Raw genomic sequence first — 16524 nt, 5'->3', positions numbered from 1 at the left:
ACTTTCACTCTTGCTGCTTCCTTTCTGTCACAAATCGCCCTTGACACTCGTCTCCACCCACTCCACCCTCCCTGCAGTCTCTTTTTCACCACACTCGTGCACTGTCGGTTATCTTGAAAGGTTGACCCCAGGTATTTAAACTCCACTACCTCCACTGCCTCTACTCATTGCATCTTAAGGGAATAGCCATAAGTGGTGACCTTTAAGAAAACGTCATTGCATTGTGTACAGTGTTGTTCTATCTTGATGCTCTTGTTTCCTCATAGAGCAACACAAGAAAAACAGAATCTTGCATCTTTACTATAAAGGGCTCAGTTTTTTAGTCAGGTACACAGAAGAGTATTGATTGTGTTTATGTAAAAAAAAATTTTTACTGAAATGATGATATAAGATTAATTCACATGATAAACACAGGAAGTTCACTTTTTCTGGGCTCAGGTATTTTAGTTTTATCCATTGTGCTTCTAATTATGTTGTTTTTCAGTTCAAATATACTCTTTAAGAGTGCAACAGCTTTTTCAGTAAGTCATTGGTAAGATATCAAAGATACAATATCTTAACACTAGAATATTTGTCTTAAACTTGAGTAATAAAAAAGGTATGAACAGGAATCATTGCATTCAGTAGTGCGTTTTTATTTGCCTTACTATTAATAGCAACACATTTTTAAGCAAAACATAAAATATCTATGAACAAAAACTTAAAGGAGTAAAAAAAAGAGGGGTTTTTTTTAGTAGCCTAACGTCTGGTAGCTTGTGCGCATCATCCACCTGTATTAAACATCAAGACTAATTGATGTCTTTCCCATCCAGCCTCCCTTCCTGAGGGAAGCAACAAAGATATAGGATATCTTTCACTGAAAGTAATTCCGACATTGTGGTTCATCATCAACCAGGAGCACGGACGTTGTTGCCACCATGTAAGATTATACAAGTCTGCCCCCTATTGACCAAAAACCTTTAAGACTCAAAATCTGAGGTTGCAGGGTTGAGGAATTTCAGCGCATTAAGATCTCCCCTTGGGTCTGATTGGTAGAGCAGATACTCTATCAGTTCTGTGGGTAACTGAAGGTCACAAATCGCACCCAGCCTCTTGTTGCCCACAGCTTTCCTGATGTGTAGTCGGCACAGCTGCATTAGAGGAGACACTCCTGGGGACACTCAGGGGAGAAGCATGAGCCATTATAGATGGTTAGCTTCTTGCTGCGCCATCAGCCCAGTGCAAAGTCTCGAGTGCAAAGTCTCGACTACCTCCTGCTTGTTTCAGAAGTCTCTCTGTAAGGCTGTTGGGCGGAGCGAGGTCCAGTGGCTGTCTGCCCTCTGAGTTCCTAAGGAAGAGATCCGCCCCATGTTCAAGCAGGACGGATGTCAACTCAGGGCTGGACTGACGGGCGGCGATGTGCAGAGGCGAGTCCCCAGACACACTGCTGTTCACATTTGCACCTGAAGAAAAGAAAAGGCCAAATATAATGTCCCCACGTTACATGAAATAAAGCTTTTGTTGTGGTTCAGGTAAAGGTTTTCTTTGTTAGAACAGTTGAACAACCCAAGTCAGGAAAAAACTGCTGTATTTTAATTTACAAGAATAAGGACAAGGAGTCCTGCAAAAGATGCTATTTCGTCTCCAAGCCTGGGATTACATGAAAAACACAAAACCTGAAGCCACAAGAGGACTGTGGTTTCTTAGTGCAACATGCAAGGAAGCTTGTGAAAGTACATGCAAATATACAGAGTAGATCTACTGTCTTAAAAGCCAAGAAATATTGACATGATTTGGGTTTGTTTACCGAACACTGAGGTTTGAAGTACTGATGATATTTTTGCAAGACATCTTCACTTTAGTGGCTGAAACCTTTGCGCAGCACCATAGCATGGCACATATTTCCATGTTATATAATTTCTTGTTAATAAAATCCAGCCTCTACATTACCTGTACTGCTATTGTGTGTTAGGTTTATGATATTACAAGAGTTTCTAAAGTAGCCCCTGCAGCTAGCCTCCACCAAACAGGTCTAATAAGATAATTAATTCTCTGCTCTATAAACCCAATCTTCAACCCCTACTAATGCTGGCTCATGTGATGTTATGTGGGTTTATCTAATTTTCCACAGCTCTGTCTGCAGCCACAAAGGGTTTTATACGCAAGCTTTGTGTACGCTTCTCTCAATAAAATATTGAACACTAGACTTACACTCTGAATATCGCACAATGGAGCACCACTCTCTTTTTGCCATTGAAAAGGTCTCAAAGTCTTCCACCAATTGGTAAGATATTGGAAGAATGGATATTCTTTGAGGAATAAAAGTTCAAATGAGAAGCTTTCTTACCCAGCTGCAATAGTTTCCTCACGGTGCTCAGATGCTGATTGGAGCAGGCAATCTGGAGAGGGGTTCCTAACTCGTCAACATGCTGATCCACATCTGCTCTGTACTGAACAAGAGGTTCAATGCACTCAGGATGACCTAGGGAGAGGAAACAGAAATCACCACAATGATAAGAAATGTTCTTGAAAGGTTCTGCTGTAAAAATCTGCTTTTGCCTGCCATTCAAGAGATTTTGGCACTTCTGCCAGGATAGATTTTTCACATATCTGAGTCTGACCTCGAACCTTTTGTTGCAGCTATATGAATTGGAGAACTGGACTGGCTGGTCCCCAGGGAAGCAGCTCCATGTTGAAGAAGCAGCGATACACAGCTCACGTGCCCCTGAGCACATGCTTCTGTCAGGGCAGTTTTTCCATCCACAGTTGAGCTGTTTACCTGATGCATGGCAATATAGCAATAAGGTTAACAATGAATCAAAAAATCTCTAAAAATATTTACACATGTTTTGGTTTGTTTAGTTACTTATTCTTACTGTCTTAGAAGGACTGTGACTATATTTCTTCAGGGATCATTAAAAATTTCTGACTCTGATTCTCATTCTCATAATGGTGGTTGGACAAATATATCAGCTGATGTTTGTTTGTTAATGAGTTATTGTCCATGCACGACCGTGGCTGTGAATTTGGTTAAAATCTTACTGCAGTCTCCCATCAATAAGTTAATATTGGCAATAATTGACATGGTTGTTATGGGAACGAACTGTGAGTCTCTTTCAAGCAAAAACTGACAACATACCGTCTCAAATTTGAGATTCTCATGAATTCAGCCAAAAACCACAAATAAACCAACACCACATGATGATGCTTTACTGACATTTGCACCGTTTTCCATCAGAAGCTTGGCACAAGCCGTGTGACCTTGTGTACACGCCCCATGAAGGGGTGAGACCATATCCAGAGTGTTCAGATTTACACATGCACCCTGTGAACAAAACACAGCACATATAGAGTCACTGAGGTAGATGCACATGGCAACTTTTGGAAAGCAAGCTGCCATATGAAGACACAGTCGCCTTATTAAAGGTTTCACATCATAGTGAGAAACACATGGTTATTTAACATCCAATATTATGGGAAGGCAACTTTTTTTTCTTTTAGCACAACTTACAATATTCAGTTAAACTGTACCTGATCAATGAGCTTTTGCAGGGTGAGGAGACGTCCGTTAAAGGCTGCTTCGTGAATTGGAGACCAGTCTGATTCAACATCTTTGTGCAGACAAATAAAATAGTTATTTAACTTAGAAACCTACCTGCATAGGTACATGAATACTTTAGAAGACCGGATGAAAGTCTCTGCATAAAGCAGTAAATAGACCCCAGCTGCAGTGTGAGCTTGCACTGCCAGCTACTACTCACCACTCATCAAAGGGTTTGAGAATAAAACAGTTCCACTTTGACATGTAGAGTCTCGCGGAGTGTTTTTCTGTCCAGCAGACATAACTCACAGTGCGGGTTCAAAAGCTCCTCTGTGGCCCGGTTGTCTTTCGCCACAGCCTTTGGAACCTAAACTGAACTGTGTCTAACTAGGAGTTAAATATATTTTGTCCTCATTTGTTTTGTTTTGATCTTTTTCAGTAGATATGTGACTGACCTTGGTTCTGTCAGTGTTATTTCCTGTCACACAAAGTGTTTGCCATTCAGGAAGCAGGCTAGTTTCAAGCAGCAGTTTTAGTGTCAGCCAATGGAGGTGCAGAAAACGAGAGAAAGACGCCTGTTGAGCAGGTCTGTAGTTTGTGCGTAATATGACACTGCACCTCCACACCCATCCTCTCCAGCAGGAAACATGGGCGGCGCTGGGGGAGGGGGTTTCTGGCGTTTTAACTTTAATAAAGGGAAATTAATATTCGGTGTTTATTATAAAGTTGTGCCCCCCTCAGAAAAATATTATGCATCATTGGTTTAAAAACTTGGAGGCAAGAGTGACTTTCTACATTTAAAGAATTTCATCTTCATGCAGTATATTGTTTCCAGTTATCAGATATAATAAGCCCTTTAAAATTATGCCCAGATTTTATGACTTTGGTTAAATTTTCTTGAAAATTGTTACTTGACATAAAGCGCTCACTTTGTTGCAACTGGTTTGCGAAAAGTAGCTCTAATCATTTTGAAAGTTTTCTTCAGCAATAACGCTTCATGCCATGGTATATTATTGGATTTTCTGAGGTGACTGAGGTCCTTTGATATTTGTGGGATGATGCTCTGGATGCTTTATGAGTCTGCAGTGACCAGTGCCATCTGCTGCGCTGTGGTATGCTGGAGCAGCAGACTGAGAGTAACAAGCACTAGACAGACTCAACAAACTGATCCACAAAGCCCAGTAATGTTGTGGGTGTGGAGCTTGACCTTTTGATGGTGGTGTTAGAAAGGAGGATGTTGTCCTGGTTTGCTTACCACATAACATCACAGGAAATCATTCCTACCTGTGGCCATCAGTCTTTACAACTTCACCCTGTGACACAGTTTTTTTATTCTATATAGTATTTTTACGAAATAATTACAGTCGTTGCACATGTGACATGAGACACAGAGAGCAAAGGAAAGCAGCAAAATGGTACCAAAGACTTTCATACACTCTGCAATCTCATTTTTATTTCTGGGGATGGCCAACATTTTCAGAGGAAGAAAGTCACGTGGAGAGAAGCTCTACTGTCCATGTATAAATTGCTTAACACCTTTTCTTACCCAAAAGCAACCTTCTTTTTAAAATTTCTTACCTAATATTATTTACATTACAGCTGAAAAGTAAATGCATTTGGACCTGGACACAGTAAATGTGCTGCTTAATTATTACTGGTCTGTGTCCTGTGTGAATTACAGAAAATAAAATCTGTAATCAATCATGGTAGCAGCTAATTCATTTAAAATATTTATTAAAATGTATTTTGCATAATGTAAGAATTGCATATTACATCAGCTCGATTCTTTAGAGCTACAGTAAGAATATATGCAGACCAGCAGAGGGCAGTCACAGAGAGCAGATGTTCAAAGCAAATCAATACTGTAATTGTATTCCTATGGGAGCTGTTAATCTCTGGCAACAGGCTACACACTCGCTGTACAATTGACTTTGTGCCTTGTCAGGGAAAGGTGCATATGGATTAGAAAAGCTCTTTGCAAACTGAATGAATGCCCTCTCTGTATTTCAGAATAATGAAGGCCCTTGATGCTTTGTTCCCCAAATAAATCTGCTTCAAATGTCCACCAGTTTTCTCAGATCTCAGGCCAGGCAAGCAGATCCAGCAGCTATGACCTCTCCTGTATTTGGACTTTATACAAGACTCAGCTAACCCATGCAAGCACAGTGCACCACATGTCAGCTTTTCTGTCTGGAGTCTAAGAAATGAGACCATTTAGACCCAAGCTTTCCGTGCTCGTGGATCACGTTTAAACAGGGCATAGTGCAGATACGACTCGATTCGACTAGGGAAAATGTAAACAAAAAGATCAACTCAAAGCACTTAGGTTTACTTGTTTACTGATCACATGGTACAGCTCACCAGAGGACCATTCACAGCTCACCAAAAGGTGGAGGAGTCCCAGTTCATGCATGCAGATATGAAGGGGTTTGCATCACCTCCAGGAGGAGGGCATCATGGATTTTACTCATACATACAGATGGATGGATGGATGGATAGATCTTCTGCCTTTACAAAGAACACTTCTTAATCATGTGTTGTGCCAAAAAGCAACTAACAACAAGTGGTTTCCTGTATTTGCCTAAAAACTGATGTAAGTGACTTGTTGGTCAAACATATATCTATGATGAATGATATCAAGTCATTCTGAGCCAGAAAGAGAATTCAAGTCACAAGGTAGAAGCTGCAGTCAGTTTTAGACTTTTTTATACCCTTTATTCATCTGGGTAAAAACTGTCATTAACATTAAAAATGTCTTTTTCAAAAGAGCTCTGGCTGAGAGGGCAGCAGAAAGATCAACAAATACAACATCACGGTTTTATGAAGATATTTTAAATGGCCATAGAGGCCTGAATTGATTATAATGCGGGTACAATAACGCAGAGCCATAAAGATACTTACAAATGGGACATTTCTTTGTTAACAATGTTTATAAATCCAATGGACTGCAGTCTGTTTAAAAAATAAGCAAATATATTACACATAAAAACGCACAGAAACATCAGAAATCCCTTTTTGGCACAACACCTGTCCGACTTGAAACCTTCAGCTGTCCAAGAGACTGACAGAGATTAAATGTTTGGGGATGTCTGTGTGGTATTTCACGTCCTGTGTAAAAAAGTACTATTTCTCTAATGAACGGAATTAGTCATGCAAAGGGGTTAACAGCAGAAATGGGGACTGATTGGTTGATTTACATATATTTTTATACACTAATGTAAAGATAATATAATAAGATCATAATGTTGTGATGTTTTGTGCATTTGCGGGCTTTTCTGTAAATCATTTAAACTGATACATAAATACACAGAGTACTGTGATGAAGCCACCCCTTTTAAGACATTTTAAGACCTTTTCAAACAACGGCGCTTTGTCGGATTCTTGCTTTGTGTGACACAGTTAAGCCACAACTGCAGGGATTAAATGGAAGCACATGATGATTCAACCCCGTGATTTCTCAGTTGGGTTATAGACTCAGTCATTTCCTCTCATTTTCTTTTCTTCGTCTTCTTTCTTCTGGCACGGTAGTTCATTTTCTTCCTTTCTCTTTCTCCCCGCTGCTTTTTCCTTCAGTCCATCATGGCATCTCCGCGGATGGAGACTTTCTGCTGCCCGAACCGAGACGCAGCGACAGAGTTTGTGGTTACTTTTCAGCCCGTCTTATTCGGCGCTTTAAGTCTGGGAAGCGCGGCTTTAAGCCTCTTATTCGCTATTTTACAAATTCTACCAAAACGCAAAGGATACAGAAGACTCGGGCAGTATCCTCTGCCAAGGCCTGCGTCCTCCTCGCGGATATTGTTCATCATCAGTATATGTGACATACTGGGATGCACAGGTAGAGAAGAAACTGCTGGCATTGACCTACTTTTTCGCTTCATAGTTGAGGCAAAGAGCGAGTTAGTTTTCGCAGCGTGGTTTTGCTTGCTGGATCTAATTACGCACGCACATAGTTTTCTTTTAACCCCTTTGTTGCACTGCATTGCATAGGTGCAACTATGAGAAATGTGTCTGTTAAAGGAAAAGTGTGAGATTTAATCTGCAATAGTCGATGCTACATATATTTTTACAAGATAAAATGTGTGCCCAGGGTCATGAATTTAATTAAAATCAAAAGAACGAATCGGGATCCTCTCATGTGAGTGATGAAATAACTCAGAAGAACTGCTGCACTTTTAGTTGGCCTAGATTGATTGGAATGCGGCGGATTTCTCAAAGTATCCAGTCACACAGGGATGACACGATAATCTTTCCAAATACAAATGTAAAAAATTAAATGTAAATAAAAACAGTATTCAGTATGATTGTTTAGATTATTTCATATGTATTTTTGTTGAAATCCTTATCTGTGAGAAAACAATTATGTATTTTGAAAATTGTTCGGATTTTGAATTTAATGCCAGCACATTTTTTTTTTTTAAATGAGTGACAGCGGGCCAGTTTCCTTCACATACTCTTTCACCAAATATTATTTTCTGATGTTTGAGAAAATGCAGGGTTTGGTTTGACATTGTCTTGCTGAAATAAGTAAGGCCTTATAAGGTCTTTCCAGTGCCTACATGTGAATCTTTCATCACTAAATGGGCCTTTACAGAACAGTTAGTAGAGCATGATTGCATGGTATGCAACAGTGAGTTTTCCACTTCACCTTTGCCCATCTTAAATGAGCGTGACCCAGAGTTGGCACCAGTGTTTCTGGATCGTGTATGTATTTTTTTTCCTTTGCATTGTAGAGTTTCAGCTCACATTTGTGAATGCAGCAATAAACTGTGCTGTTGGCCAGTGGTTAAAGTCACTATTTAGTTCTTTGAAAGCTTGTTTTTGACATTCATAAATTGAAATTTTGTGCTATGATCTCAAATTGTTGACTTAGTAACTCAAAATGTAGACTTATGGTTGGCTCGTTTTTATGGCTAAAATAAGCTTCCACAGTTTCTTGGGATTTCAACTATTCAGTATAGTTTTTGACTTTGTGGAATCAAGTAGTCTGCATCTTCTGAATCTTTGATGCTATTGCATACTGTAAAGAATGCAACCATATTCTTTGAATTTTTATATTGAGAAATGTTATTCTTGTAGGCAGTCTATCAAAGAGTGGCAAACCCCTCTCTGAGTACTTATGATGTTGCTAATTAATAGAGTGAGCAGATATCAACAAAGTAAATGTGGGCCAAACACTGTTTGTCTGGAACAAAGTGGGACTCATTAACAATGCTGGAAAGTGGTCAAGTATATTATATTTTAACATTTCAAACTCACTGGTATTTGAGCTGCTGTTGAGTCTGGTAACAGTCTTTGGGTTTCAGAAGGAGTGCAAACAAAGAGAAAAACTTTATATCTTCTCTTTTCCATCATATTTGCCAACATCTGCAAAACCTGTGATTTTCTGGTGACTTGTAACTTTCAATGATGGCATGTCCATTCAAATCCAGAATGGACATGCCATTAAAGCTTTAACGTTTTATCTTTTCATTTAAACAAAGGTCTTAAATGTTTTAAATTGTATACATTAATTTCTTTAACTTAAATTTTACACAGCCTCCCAACCTTTTTTTTCTTCTAAATGGGTTGATTTCTGTGTACTTGGTGCCCATGGAGATCCATGCACCGCTGCAGGGTAGCAGCTTGAAACCCGCTGATGACACAGATTAAAATGAAATACAGAACAGTAATAAAGATTCTGGGAGTGCTTCCATTGTTCCATTCGGCAGTGAAGCTAGGAAGTTTCATGGAGGAAATGGAAACACCCTTATAAAACACACCTGGTGGGCGTTAATATTTCCACATTGTAAAATAACTCTTGAAAGGACGCTGCCACTTAATCTAATTAGTCAAAGCACTTAATAATAAAAGCTGAAAATAATAAATCTGAGGTGTTTTAAAAGTAATGAAACCCAGACCAAGTTTACATCTCCTGGTAATGTTTTCGCCTTAATTATATTTGCTTGCAGCAGCTACAATTAAAGATCATGCACTGTTTCCTTCTTGCAGGTGTCATTGTAAGGTCATCTGTGTGGCTAGGTCTGCCAAACATTGTCGACCACATCTCAGTAGTCAACAACACTGATGTCTGGCCAGAAGTCTTCTGCTTAGGCAGCGCAGTATGTATTTTTTTTGCAATAGTGAGATACACTTATATATGCCTTGATAACACAGATGTTGCAAGCAGAGATGTGTAGTTATTAAGACAAAAGGATAGCAATAACTTTTACATTAGAAAAATTATTGTAGAAAAATACACTTAGATTTGTTTGTTCCAATAATATTCACTTCACGGACAGAAGAGGTCATTTTGTTTAATGCATCATCACACATGACACGAATAGCTGATAAGCCAAGTAAACAACATATCTTTATCAGTTATTATGATCTGTAAAATAAGTGTAAGGCATTCAATTTATGTGTTGCAGATGTGGATCCAGTTGTTTTTTAGCGCTTCTTTCTGGTGGACCTTTTGTTATGCGGTTGACGTCTTCCTGGTAGTGAAAACATCTGCAGGAATCAGGTTCCCCCCACCTCACCTTTATATTTTTACCAAGCAGAGTGTGAAACATTTTTCTCTCACAATGCTCAACTGCCACCTGTATTTTTATATTTTGGTTTTCACAAGATAAAACTGGTTTGAATCAACTCTTTTATTCTAAACTAAAGGTGCAGGTTTCCACGCTGTCTATTGTTGCTCTAGTCTGAGTTTTACAAGCCTCTCGTACTTCTCTCCCCAGTCAGTCTTATTCAATTGCATTTTGTACAACAAATAAATGGGGGGAAAATATCCTCAAGATAAAGAACGACAACATGTAGTGTGAGCTTGGTCTTATGACTTTGGTTTTTTTTCTTCTCCCCCAACAGCACCATTATACTCTACCACATGATTACATGGGGCCTGGCTGTGCTGCTGTGTGTTGAAGGAGTGGCCATGCTGTACTATCCATCTATTTCTGAGTAAGATACCACTGCCTGCTGTCCTGCTGACAGGCACATTTAAGCATCCGTTGGTGGAAAAATAGAAAATTAACATTTTCGTGTTCACATATTAACAGCCACAATAACATAACAGCAGAGAACTTATCAAACATATCAGTGGTTCTAACCATGTCTTAAAAAACGTCATTATTTCCATAGAAAAAGTCTGCTGTTGTATGGCTATTATTAAGTGTTAAGTACAGCATTTTCTGACGCAGAGAAATAATTAAATACAATAATTCTGTTAACTATCACAAAGTGTTTTTGATGCTGAATGAACTGTTTCTCATATGTTTTTTTTTTTCGTCTCCCAGCTGTGAGCAGGGCCTCCAACATGCTATTCCTCACTATGTCACCACGTACGCACCGATGCTGCTCGTTCTCATAGCCAACCCTGTGTTTTTTAATCGAACGGTGTCTACCGGTGAGTTCCTCGCTCTCAAATTTCTCTGACAAATGCAACTTCTTACACATGTAAATGAGGGGAAATAAGATGCTTTCTCATCTCTCTCGCCTAGTGACATCTTTGCTGAAAGGACGACAAGGAATCTATACGGAAAATGAGAGGCGGCTGGCGAATGAGATAAAAATACGCTTCTTTAAAATTATGCTGGTGTTCTTTATTTGGTAAGTTAAGAACTAGTTTTGGGAAGGAAAAAAGTGCTTCTTGCTATGTAGTAAATATAAATCTAGTGCTACGAGCCAGCAGCTTGTTAACATAGACAGGAAATGCATTGATAAGATGAAACAAAATGAATCTATCCACAGCCGTGACACTCACAAATTAACATGTTAAATCACCTTTGTTTGACCCATGAACCGCACCGTATAATACAGAAAAATCTCACTTGATTTCTGAGCTGAGTGAACACTTTCCTAAAGAGTTTCTGGTCTCGTTTGCTTTTTTCATGTCTCTTTTAACACAAAATAGCATCATTTTATAAAATCATGGTACTGTTTGGATTAAAAATGGACAATTATAGAGTGCAGCTGCCAAGTGGTTTAGAAGTTGCTACCATATCAGTGTGACGTGTCCTCAATTTCTCATTCAGCTCCACCCCTCAAACCCAACCCAGTTTCATGGTGACTATGTACAAAACAAAATGGCAAAGAGCCCACTGAACTTTAAGAACAACCTACGTGTTTCCACTGTTAATTCAGTTCAATTCAATGTTATTATACAGCATCAAATCACTAACAACAGCTGTTTCAAAGTAAAGACCCTACAATAATTGGGAGAAAGCCCCAACTCTCTAACAACACCCTGTGAATAACCTGTGAAGTTTATTCTGTGAAGTTTTGGTAGCTTGCTGGCCTGAAGCATGCAGGTGTGTGTAAACAATGCCACAACTCCCCAGGAAATTCAAAATACAGACCCCATCAATGCTCAGATTAATTGCAAACAACCCATTAGCTAGATATCGGACTCTACAGGCCTCATTTAGCATGTCAAATGTTCGTGAACTCCTCTGAATATCATAATATTAAAATGTCTGTGTCATACTAAAGTTTGGCTGAAAAAATCTAAAACAGAACAGTTAAAAAAGAAATGTGATGTGATGGCCCGGTCAAATTCCAGACGTCAGTGCTGAAATGCTGTGGCAACACATTAAGAGAGCTGTGCATAAACAAATGCCTACAAACCTCAATGAATTGAAGCAGTGACGTAAAGAAAGATGGGGTTGAAATTCCTCCACACTGATGTGAGAGACTGCAAAGGTCATACAGAAAACAATTACTTCAAGTTATTGTTGCTAAAGGTGCTTCTACAAGCTATTGAATCGTGGGGTGCACTTATTTTTCCACAGGACTGCATAAAATAATGAGAAACCTTTTTTCCCATGACTGTATGCCCGTCTTTTATATACTGCCTAAGGTTTAACCGGTTTAAAAACCAGAATGTAAAAAACGTTGTAGTTTTATGGATGGGTGATCCAGACTAATTCTTTCCACTGACAGCAAATTATCAGTCTTGGCAACTTCACACTGTAAGAAAGGCCAGGTTATATTTCGGAGGCTAGGTCGAGAAGTTATTCTTTTAATAGCTTAAATTTAACTGCATTAAATTTTGTGTTTATGAGGATGAACCTGAGGGCAAATTGATTTTTAAAACTCACACAGTCACAGAAACTAAAGCCAAGCCTGCTTAAAGATTTCAATATTTCAATTTCAGTAAACAGGCCAAAACATGCAAAACAATTATTTGTGATTTCAGACTTTTTACTACCTAACCATTAGGTCTTTTCAATGATTTGTAAATAAGAAACATCTTTAACATGTTAATGTTCTTGTAATAAGATGTGGGGGTTTTTTCTTCTCCAATGTTTTAGCTGGGTTCCCAACATCATTAATGAGAGCCTCCTCTTCTACCTGGAGATGCAGACAGACATCAGTGACAATAGTTTGAGGAATATCAGGAACACAGCGCTCATCACATGGTTTATCATGGTGGGTTTTAACAGGAAACCAGCGTACAGCACGCTACTTTAACCTGCATGCAATGCCTTGAAAACCTTTATATTCCACTCTTTCAGGGTATACTGAACCCCATGCAGGCTTTCCTTAACACCCTGGCCTTTCATGGCTGGACAGGCTTTGACATTGACTTCACCCCGCAGCAGAGGAGGGAGCTGGTCTGGGACTCTGTCTCTACTTCAGCAGCTAACATGACTTCCCATAACCCTGTGGTGGGAACTACTCTGCTTTACCAGAGTCACGTCCAGGAATCACAGAAGAACATGATGGGAAACGGGCAACACCACTCTGATGCCATCAGCGTCCTCTCAGAAGGTAATCGGCACGTCAATGGTGGTAGCAGCTCACCAGTATATCAGGGCTGGTGATGCTAAAAAGATATCAGCATCATGTACTGTATGGGCTACCTCCCCTTAATATGAAGTACGGTTTAGTATTTTCTTTGAGATCTGAATACTGTTATGTTTTTTGTCTTTTTTAAAAATAAATTAGCTTTATCAAGGTGTTGCAATGGCCTAGTCACAGTAGAGAGCCACTAAAGCAGACATAAAGCTCGCTGTGATTCATTTTAAATAGAATTTTATATTGTACTGCTGTACTGTAGCCGACGCTTACTGGGTGGAACCATGAATCATGCTGTGACGTTACGCAACACCCTCCACAATTATCTTAATTTCTTTTTTTTCTTTTTTTTTGATTTGTACTGAATGCAACAGCAATGGGAAACTGCAGAGCACAGGAAGTTAATAGATTTTCTGTGGAGAATAAACTAAAGTGATTAGAACTTTGCTGCTATCACTCTGAATGTGTTGCTTTATTTATAGATGACTGACATGCTGTGTAATTTCATCAGCTGCTGTTTTTCAAGGTGCTACTCTGGTGCCAAGCTATCACAAAGCGCATTAAGTGCAGATAATAAACAGAGAGCAGTGGAAGCCAATAAGAAAGAAAAACAGGTAGAATACATCACTCTGTCCGATACTGACTTTTAGCCAGGAAAAATAAGGAGATTAGATTCTGCATATATACTTTCAACAGCCACTTTATTAGGTACGCCTGTTTAACTGCTTGATGTAAATATCGAATCAACCAATCACATGACAGAAAATCAATACATTTAGGCATCCAGGCATTATTAAGACGATATACTGAAGTTCAAAGTGAGCATCAGAATGGGGAAGAAAGGTGATTTAAGTAACTCTGAACACAGCATTATTGTAGGAGCCAAAGGGGCTGGTCTGAGTATTTCAGAAACTGCTGACCTTGTGGCATTTTCCCACACAACCATCTCTAGGGTTTAATGTCCAAAAGAGAGAAAATATTCAGTAAGCAGCACTTCTCTGTATGAAAATGCCTTCTTAATGCCAGCAGTCATAGAAGAGTGACTCCTTCAAGCTGATAGGGAGGGAACAGTAACTCAAAATAACTTTGGCAGAAGAGAACACATCAAACCTGGAAGCAGAGGGGCTACCACAGCAGAAGAATAGACTTTGGTGCCACTTCTGTCAACTAACAACTGGAAAGTGAGGCTACAGTTTGCAGAGGCTCACCACAATAGAAGATTTATTTTTAAATTTAAAAATAATAAAGTTGCCTGGTCTGATGATTCAGAAAAGCTGGGATTTGGCATAAACAACATGAAAGCATGGATCAATCCTAACTTGTATCAAAGCTCAGGTGATGTAATGGTGTGGGGCATATTTTCTTGTCACATTTTGCCCCCCTTATTATTAGCTAAGCGTTTAAATGCCACAGCCTGCCCGAGTATTGTTGCTGACAATGTTCATCTGATCATGACCACAGTGTACCCATCTTCTCGCGGTTGCCTCCATCCCCATGCTTCCTGTCAAGACTCCGATTTCTCAAACTGATTTCTCGAACATGACAAAGAGTTCACTGTACTCAAATGGCCTCCACAGTCACCAGATCTTAATCCAATAGAGCACCTTTGGGATCTGGTGGAACAGGAGATTTGCATTATGGATGTGGAGCTAACAACTCTGCAGCAACTGTCATGGCAATATGAAGCAGAATCTGAGCAATGTTTCCAGCACCTTGTTGATTCCTTGCATGAAGAATTAAGGCAGCTCTGAAGGCAAGAGAGGGTCCAACCCCGTACAAGTGAGGCATACCTAAAGCGTTCGATGTTGTATGCCAATTACATCGGAAAAAGAAAATGACGAGTTCATTCTTTGACTTTCCAGCAATATATTTCACAAACAAGTTTGCAACTTACTGTGACGCACTGCTTCACATCTGCTCTGTGATTCATTCTCTGCTACATGCGCTAAAAAAGGATGTGAAAATTGCAAAAAGGAATTGAAGCTGCTCTGCTGGACAAGCTGTGATAACACAATTTTCAATTTATGCTAAGCATCCATTAAGCTGCACCAGCTTATTAAAATGAGAAAAAAAAATTGTATCAAATACAGCAACATTAATTGGTCTATAATTTGACATCAGTGCATAATATAGCAGCAATTCTAACTTATAATTTGAAGAGATTATAACGCTACAGTCCCTCAAAAGCTGTTTTAAACTTAAGCTCATTTTTCATTGTGAATATTCAAACTTTATATGCCGAGTCCTTTTGAATATTGTGGAAACAACTCCCAGTTATATCTATATGTACTGTAGCTCAACACTTATGTGCATTTGCATGTTATTTTGATCCCTGAGTGACAATTGTGCACCGTACACCTCATGGACAAAATCCTTTCAGTGCTTTGTACCACCAGTGTCCCTGACATGTTAAGTATATTAAAAAATAAAGTTAATCTTTGAAAGAATATGTTTTTTCCCCATTCTTATTTATAGACCATGTTTTTTTTTTTATGCATTTAAAAACCACAAGTCATCATTTCCACATTAAAAGCTGCATGGAAAGATGTGTTAACACAAATACGCAGTTTTGATAAGCTGAGGTGGTGTAATGCGCAGAAGCACCAAGTAATCTACCCCTATTTTGTCTTGCTAGGTTCAGAGTCTAGTACAGTTGAAATCCACATTTCCAGCGAGCTACAAGACTATGAGGATGTAGACGCTGACGGAGAATCCTTGGAGAACTCTGTGAGGCACTAACTGGGGTCGTCCACAAACCACCTTCCTCCACTTTGCTGCACCGCATTGTTTTTGTAGTCACTTTTTTTGTAGATGGTCTCCCATTAAGCCTTTGTTTTCCTGCTGAGATTTGAACTGGTCATGAGTTTCATTATTTGGTATGACAGACTAAGCCTCATTCCTGAGTCAAATCCTTTTTTTTTTTTTTTAAATCCCTTTCAATAAAAAGAAAAAAAAGAATAGTGCTACGTTTCAGACCCATCAACAGTCCCAGAACGAACACGGCTGACCTTTAAAAGTACTTTAAGTGCTTGAAGAAGCATTTCTTCAAATTCTTTAAATTGCATACACTGATTTTGTGACAAGAATCATTTTCATTAAGCTGTAAAAGCCCCACAAAATGAATTAAGCTAAATAATTCATCTTAAAACAAAGTTATTGTATTTCCAGGTGTCCATGTTGTATTTTTACACACATGTATTTCATGCTATATTAAATATCTTTTACAC

At 39.0% G+C, this 16524-nt stretch overlaps 2 protein-coding genes across 2 annotated transcripts; one reads left to right on the top strand and one right to left on the bottom strand.

The window, feature by feature from the left end:
- Positions 1 to 619: 619 nt before the first annotated feature.
- Positions 620 to 4068, bottom strand: LOC102798814 (ankyrin repeat and SOCS box protein 9-like). The gene is made up of 7 exons (XM_006788377.3): positions 3741 to 4068; positions 3511 to 3590; positions 3197 to 3304; positions 2608 to 2758; positions 2327 to 2461; positions 1251 to 1442; positions 620 to 1150 (listed from the first exon to the last, which is right to left on the bottom strand). The coding sequence occupies exons 1-7, from the start codon at positions 3820 to 3822 to the stop codon at positions 960 to 962; spliced, it is 939 nt and encodes a 312-aa protein (XP_006788440.2). The 5' UTR covers positions 3823 to 4068; the 3' UTR covers positions 620 to 959.
- A 2966-nt stretch (positions 4069 to 7034) lies between these two features.
- gpr143 (G protein-coupled receptor 143) lies at positions 7035 to 16511 on the top strand. Its single transcript, XM_006788376.3, has 9 exons — positions 7035 to 7355; positions 9509 to 9618; positions 9928 to 10022; positions 10367 to 10459; positions 10795 to 10904; positions 10999 to 11107; positions 12811 to 12928; positions 13015 to 13270; positions 15933 to 16511. Exons 1-9 carry the CDS (start codon positions 7100 to 7102, stop codon positions 16034 to 16036), a joined length of 1251 nt encoding a protein of 416 aa, XP_006788439.2. The 5' UTR covers positions 7035 to 7099; the 3' UTR covers positions 16037 to 16511.
- Positions 16512 to 16524: the final 13 nt, after the last annotated feature.

Source organism: Neolamprologus brichardi, chromosome 16 (assembly GCF_056152115.1).
Source record: "Neolamprologus brichardi isolate AB-2024 chromosome 16, ASM5615211v1, whole genome shotgun sequence".
NCBI classification, from domain to species: domain Eukaryota; kingdom Metazoa; phylum Chordata; class Actinopteri; order Cichliformes; family Cichlidae; genus Neolamprologus; species Neolamprologus brichardi.
The sequence above is the reverse complement of the archived record's forward strand: the minus strand, read 5'-3'. Positions and strand labels throughout refer to the sequence as shown.

Coding starts and splice junctions, on each gene's coding strand:
- LOC102798814 (XM_006788377.3), bottom strand. CDS start 3,822: ATGTCTGCTGGACAGAAAAACACTCCGCGAGACTCTACATGTCAAAGT. Junction 2,462..2,607: donor TCATATAGCTGCAACAAAAG/GTTCGAGGTCAG, acceptor TCCTCTCCCTAG/GTCATCCTGAGTGCATTGAA. Junction 1,151..1,250: donor ACTTCTGAAACAAGCAGGAG/GTAGTCGAGACT, acceptor GAGTGTCCCCAG/GAGTGTCTCCTCTAATGCAG.
- gpr143 (XM_006788376.3), top strand. CDS start 7,100: ATGGCATCTCCGCGGATGGAGACTTTCTGCTGCCCGAACCGAGACGCA. Junction 7,356..9,508: donor TGACATACTGGGATGCACAG/GTAGAGAAGAAA, acceptor TCCTTCTTGCAG/GTGTCATTGTAAGGTCATCT. Junction 10,023..10,366: donor AAAACATCTGCAGGAATCAG/GTTCCCCCCACC, acceptor CTCCCCCAACAG/CACCATTATACTCTACCACA.